Source organism: Dipteris shenzhenensis, chromosome 2 (assembly GCF_047967505.1).
Source record: "Dipteris shenzhenensis isolate YYH24624 ecotype China chromosome 2, Dip_SZ_1.0, whole genome shotgun sequence".
NCBI classification, from domain to species: Eukaryota; Viridiplantae; Streptophyta; class Polypodiopsida; order Gleicheniales; family Dipteridaceae; genus Dipteris; species Dipteris shenzhenensis.
In genome coordinates this window covers 2032532-2039071 of record NC_141597.1, presented here as the reverse complement: position 1 = coordinate 2039071, position 6540 = coordinate 2032532, and the positions used below count along the sequence as shown (strand labels likewise).

Here is a 6540-nt window from a genome sequence, read left to right as displayed (position 1 = left end):
CATGACTATTGCCTTGAAAGCAAAGACTTAACTTGAGAGCACATAATATATAATGTTAGTTTCAAGTTTTCGATGTAGGTAATGGGGATCCCATGAGCTGCAGTGAATGGAGTAGCATCATGAAGCCTTGGTTTGTTTTATGAGGGTTGCGAGAATGATGGAGAATGTTGGCTGCACATTTGTGGGTCATTATGATTGTTCTAATGTTGGCTCCACATTTGTGAGTCATTATGATTGTTCTAGTGTTGGCAAGGGTGTTGGAGTCATAGTGGTGCTGACATGTCTCCGAGTCACTTTTATTTGAGCTAGAGGACGACTCAAGGCCTCTACTGGCCATCAAAGTTGATGGGGTGAGGAGGTAAATATTGTGAGAGTTTACCATGATGTGATGACCAGGGCCAAGGTTTTCGACAAGTCAAAGTGTATGGAACAGGTTTATTATGATGCAATGGGCATCTGTGAATGTTCTTGACACATTAAGTACCCACCATTGCCCTAGATATAGAGGAGGGGGATCCAACGATTGGGATCAATGTGGAAATATGTGTCTAGGTTTTTTTGCCCCCATAACCCAGAGTTTGGTGGTATTCGGTCATGCTAGAGTCTATTCTGAGAGCCATCCCCCGCCCCGCGCCCCCCTCCCCGTCTTGCACTCTCATGGAGAGTGACACGTCATGAATGAGAGATGTGAGGATGTTGGACCCCAAAATTGGCAGCATCTAGAAAGGCCCAGATTTTATAAAATGAGGCAGGCGTGAGTGCCTTGGCAGTGCTCCTACCTTTTGGCCGACACGTCATGTGCGGGACTGATGACGGCCAATGTTTGGGAAAATGCATCACACGCCATCATCTCTTTTACTGCTTTTCTTCTTCTTCTTCTTCTTCTTCTTCTTGTTTGGGCTGCAACACTACATGACTTGCCCCTTGCGCTTGACTCTTTCCTGTTGCAATCGGCCCTTGTATCACAGATGATTTATTGCTTCAGCTTTATGCATCCCTAGTAGTGGTTCCACAATTCTGCGCACTCACGAAATTCTGAACCTTCATCTGAGCACCATCCCCATGATCGTCGTCATCAGATCTTTGCAAGCAATTCGAGCTCTTCCGTAGTTGCATCAGTAATTGAGAACGTCCTCAGCCTCACGCAACAGCACCACATTTGCTGGACCTTTTCACCGGCCAGTAGCAGCTCGACGGATCAGCCTTTCATCTTTCTCTGCCTGCAAGCAATCGACTTCAGAATGGGGACCGGTACTGCGCCTCGCAGATCTGGATACCACGCTTTCACAAGCATCATCCAGGAGAAAATCACAGTTCATATGTTTTGTGCAGCATGCTTCGCCTGCTTCTTGTTAATCTTTTCGGCGACCGTATATTCGGTCAAAAACAAGGATGTTTTCTACAATCGCTTCAATCCAGAAAGAGTTCAAGAATCTAAGCGTCCTAGAGGTCCCAATCCCCTCAAAGAACACGAGCCGGTATGTCTATTTTATCTTCAAAACCTTGTTATGAGAGTGTTGCTTATAGAGCGCATAGTCTTACGTTGGAGAGTCTTAAAAATGTTTCCTTCTGCTGAAGCAGCTCCGGAAAATTGACGGGGCCGAAGGACGGAAGAAAGTTCAAGCGGCGGCAGAACGGAAAAACGTTGAAACGGAGGGCGCACGATCGGAGAAAGTTGAGAAAGTTGAAGCGACCGCAGAAATGAAGAACGTTGAAGAGCTCAAGGATCAGTTGAAGCGTGCCGATCAAGCTGCCATGGCGGACTTTTGGAAGAACCTCACAGCAGCTCCGCGAGTGGTTCAATGCGCTAACGTGAGCTGCAAAGGGCAGGTCGGCAGGAAAAAGTCTCCAAATTTGACAGCTAGTTCGGCGTGCCCTGTCTACTTTCAATGGATTTACGAGGACTTGGCTCCCTGGATGGAGCGCGGAATTTCCCGCGCGCTACTCGACAGAGCCAAACAGTCAGCTTCGTTTCGAGTTATCGTCAAAGACGGACGCTTGTTCATCGAGCCGTATCATCCATGTTATCAGACCAGGTCGTTGTTTACGATTTGGGGGCTGCTCCAGCTTCTAAAGTATTACCCTGGGCTGGTTCCGGATGTTGATCTTATGTTTTCCTGCGAAGATCGTCCAGTGATCAAGAAGAAGGCCCGAGGGATTCCGGCTCCTGTGTTTCGTTATTGCAGCACGAGAGATCATTGGGACATTCCGTTCCCGGACTGGTCTTTCTGGGGATGGTTAGTCTCCCCTTTCGCGCAAAGGATCTTGCCAACTTGCCAAGGGCCTGTACAGTATAGATTTGTTGGATCGAACTTAGAGCTAATTGGAACTTCAATTTGGAAGCATCAATGGATGTCGGCGAGGGATCCAATAATTCTTTCGTTCAACGTTGATTGCCTGACATGCCGTTGGTTTCAGGTCCGAGATTAACATTGCTCCCTGGGAGCGGGAACTTTCCAGTATTGTGGAAGCCTCGAAGAAGACGAGGTGGACGGAGAGGATCCCAACCGCATACTGGAAAGGAAATCCACACGTTGCCAGCCTTCGACAAGAGCTTCTGAAATGCAACTCATCGGAATATGGTGCCGACATATACAGCCAGGTGAAGTCCTTTTTCGAGATTCCTGCCATGCTTGTGGCAACCCGTGACCGTCATGAGCTGTCAGGGAAATATCTCGAATTGCTTGTCTGAAACTGATGTTAAACGATCTGCAGCGTACGCACGAAGTCCCCGGTAGTCTGGCCTGACTTATATGTATCTATTTTGAAACGTCTGCAGGACTGGATCAGAGAGGGTCGGAGCGGTTTCACAAACTCTAAACTGGCCGATCAGTGCAAGCACAGGTCCTCCCGAGTCCCGTGATTCGTGTCTGTTTTCTCACGTACCTTTGGCGTAAACCTTGTGCATCAATCTGATTAATTCATCACAAATCAAGGTTTGTGAGGTGTCTTGTCTTGTAACTGGTCCTTTCAATGCTGTGCTCCAGGTACAAGATTTATGTAGAAGGCTGGGGTTGGTCCGTGAGTCTCAAATACATTCTGGCCTGCGATTCACCATCTCTCCTCATCTCGCCAGCGTTTCATGATTTTTTTTCCCGAGGACTCGTGCCAAGAGTTTCGTATTGGCCGGTGAGGTACAAGACGATGTGCGACTCCATCAAGTTCGCTGTAGAGTGGGGGAACAAAAATCCAACGAAGGTACATGTTGATCTGCAGCCTGCACACGCCCTCTGCTGCGTTGTATAGATTTCTTCCCTCATCGCAGAATATGCGGAGTCACCCCTCTCCAGTCCTGGAATTTGCGCTGAAGCTGCATTTGCAACGGTGAATGCAGGCTGAGTGCATCGGCAAAGCGGCCCAAGAATTCATGGCAAAGCAAGTAAGCATGGAGCATGTATACGATTACATGCTGCATCTACTGACGCAGTATGCAAAGCTTCTGCGATTCAAGCCCAGCGCCGAAGCGATGGAAGGCATGAAATCGAGGGAGTTATGCAGCGAGGAGGTAATGTGCTCGGCGCAGCCGGTGGAGAAACGATTCATGGAGCAGAGCATGGTAACAAGAGCTAAGATTTCTGTTCCGTGTAGCCTGCCTGCTCACGAGCAAAGCACAATCGAAAAGCTGTCATTAGATCAGAGGCTACGCATTCGGCAAATCGAGAGCTGGGAAGATAAATCCACTGCTCGCCATTAGAGCTCTCCTCTCATTATCTTTCACACCATCATCTCCATCCACGCTTCATCCTCCCCAACATGTCTTGCATGCCTAGTTCCCTGCTGCAATCGAGAGCTGGGAATATAAATCCACTGCTCGCCATATTTAGAGCTGTCCTCTCATCAGCATCATCTCATCCTCCCCAACCTGTCTTGCATGCGTAGTTCCCTGCTGCAATTGCTGCTGCAATCCTTATCAAATTTCGGTGATCAAACAACCATTTCTAGCTACCTTGCCTCGTTTCTTCAAATCAATGCTGGCCGACTTGCACACTAGTAAGGCAACCATTTCGTGCTATCCTCCTGTTCTCCATGGTTTGTCACTACTTCTGCCAAGTTCTACATCAAACAATGGTTTCCTGTTACCTTTTTTCAAGTGCTCGAAATATTTCTTTTCAAAGAGCACGAGGAAACTACAGAATTTGTTGGAAGCCTTTTACCACCCCTTCCCATCAGTCTTATTCAGAGAATCAACGTCGGTCATGGGTACTAAAACCTGAAGGATATAACATGAGTCACGGGCAGATATTTTCCTTGGAGATTACATTATATGCCTTTTACGTCTCCTTGCCTATTTTTTAAAGAACGCATGATTATATGGCAATGTGGAAGATGTGATCTCTTGTAAATGTTCTACTCGAGGTTTCGCAATGACATCAATTTATTTATTGATATAGTTCTTGTGTGGCCACTATTTTTGAAGAAGTGTAACAGAGTTTATCTTGAAGTACCAAATGGGCAAGGTAAAAGGCTCCACATATTTTGGCGAGTCATAGCACTCGTCATAGCATGGTAATTTGAGCAATTGGAAAATGTTGCACGTTGATGGAGGCCTAAGTACATCTTAGGAACACCTTTGAGAGAGAGGATAGGACTAGCTGGAAGTCTCTATAATTTGATGATGGTGGTGGTAAGGAAAGGTGTGATATCCTCTATGCGATTTCCTCTTTTCATGGAAGAGAATCTTATGAATTGGCTAAAGTATCTACAATGACTCTAACCAAATGATGGTGGTAAGCAAAGGTGTGATGTCCTCTATGGAGAATAAGGAGATTTCCTCTCTTCATGGAAGAGAATCTTATGAATTGACTAAAGTATCTATAATGACCTAACCAAATGAGGTGATGGTAGGTTTAAGGGTGTTTAAAGGTTTCATGTTTGGAAATTGATAAGAATATTGATGCTCTATATTTTGCTAAGAAGAAACACATTAAATGTTCATGCATAAAAAGAGACTATAGTGATAAAATTGGAGTAAAATTGTCTCTAAAAGTGAGCATTATGTATGGTGGCCATCTAAACCAATTGGCTTTTATTTTGGCCTTCTAGGCTATTTGTCAATTGATGTGAAGCCCAGACATGGTTTGAGTTAAGAGGCTTTCATAGAGTACCTTTGACTAACACATAGTAAAAACTAAAAGCTAAAGAACTATCCCCCCTCCATTCCAATGACATTATCTTTTTAGCGGCATCATCACCATGATTCTAATAATTGAGTCTTATGGAGTGGCAGCAATGTTTATGTCACTCTATTTCACAATGACTTAGTTGTCATTGTTCATGCTTTGGTTGATGAAGATCTAGTTATTGAACAATATGTCAAAGTCAAAGCCATAGTTGGTGCCTATTCTTTTAATATAGAAAACTTGTTGGATAAAGCACTTAGCTTACTGGCTTTACTTCTTCTTCATCAATTCACCCATATTTATCCTTGTCACAAATGTGGAAGAAAGTTTGTACACAAGAATGAAAACTATCATCGATAATCTCTCGTCAATAGCCATGCAATTCATCGAAGGATATGCATTGAACATTATCTTTGTAAAAGAAAGTGTGGATACTAGGCAAGCACGTCAACTCAATCGTCTCTTTGAAGAAAATATTAAATGCAAAAAAATATTGGATTAAGTGTTGATACTCGGCTTGGATGGCCTAAACAATAGTTCAGAGGTGCCCAAAGTAAACCAACCCATTGAGAGCCCGAAGCAATCACCAAAGCATACACATTCAAAATTGAAGTATGGAGTCATAGCTATGTGGTAAGGTGTAAGATGTGGGTGAAAGCTCCATCAATGAGAACATGGGTGTAAGTGCCATCAAGGGGCATGATATCGAAGGGGGAGGTATGACACAAATAGAGTGTACATGGTAGTAGTGTTGATAGGATCGTATCAGTAATTTTAAAAAAGTCTCGATATTTTTGGGAAAATGAAATGGGGAGATAAAACCTTATAGCCTCCCATTTTAGGATCCCTTTCTCGTCTTCTTCTCATCTATCTGGCCCATCTTCACCTTGGCTCCAGCACATCAATTTCATTAATATTTTTTGGAATCTCTTATTTCATACACAATGGACCTTTAGTCTATTGTTCTAGAGAATGTGCCATAGTTTCATTAATTTTGGGAATATCTTGTTTCATTAATTAACTTTGGTTTTCAAATTGTTTTTTTAGAGAATAAATTAGGTAGTGGTTCATAAATTTTGGGAATGATGCATAATAATATGAGCTTTGTTCATCTCATAGATTTTATTTTATTGAGAAATTAAGTGAGATGTTTCATTTTTTTGGGAATGAACTATAATTTATTGTGTGAACTTCAAAATTTTGTTCAATTGCAACATTGTACAAGTCACTTACACACCTTTATTTAGTTTTTGCATTACAAAAATTTTGGACTCAAAAAGGGCCCTGTAAGGAAGCCCTTGGGTTGGTGACATGGAAGAATAAGGTGAATAAAACCCAATATAATATTGGATGGTGGAGGAAAATAGAATATTGGAAGTGGCGTGACTTCTCTATATCTTTATTTAATGGCCCAAACAAT

At 43.4% G+C, this 6540-nt stretch overlaps 1 protein-coding gene across 2 annotated transcripts; it reads left to right on the top strand.

Moving 5' to 3' along the window:
- Nucleotides 1–845: 845 nt before the first annotated feature.
- Nucleotides 846–4386, top strand: LOC147904214 (uncharacterized). 2 transcript variants are annotated; one of them, XM_087385368.1, is made up of 6 exons: nt 846–1478; nt 1582–2237; nt 2419–2602; nt 2780–2844; nt 2988–3198; nt 3335–4386. In XM_087385368.1, exons 1-6 carry the CDS (start codon nt 1242–1244, stop codon nt 3692–3694), a joined length of 1713 nt encoding a protein of 570 aa, XP_087241494.1. In that variant the 5' UTR covers nt 846–1241; the 3' UTR covers nt 3695–4386. The 2 variants fall into 2 exon arrangements, with proteins under 2 accessions (XP_087241494.1, XP_087241489.1); XM_087385363.1 differs by having other exon boundaries at nt 1579–2237.
- The last annotated feature ends 2154 nt before the right edge of the window (nt 4387–6540 follow it).

Excerpts from the sequence above, each read along its gene's own strand:
- LOC147904214 (XM_087385363.1), top strand. The coding sequence starts at position 1,242 with ATGGGGACCGGTACTGCGCCTCGCAGATCTGGATACCACGCTTTCACA. Across the intron at positions 2,238-2,418 it reads GACTGGTCTTTCTGGGGATG|GTCCGAGATTAACATTGCTC; the intron begins GTTAGTCTCCCC and ends CGTTGGTTTCAG. Across the intron at positions 2,603-2,779 it reads GTGCCGACATATACAGCCAG|GACTGGATCAGAGAGGGTCG; the intron begins GTGAAGTCCTTT and ends AAACGTCTGCAG.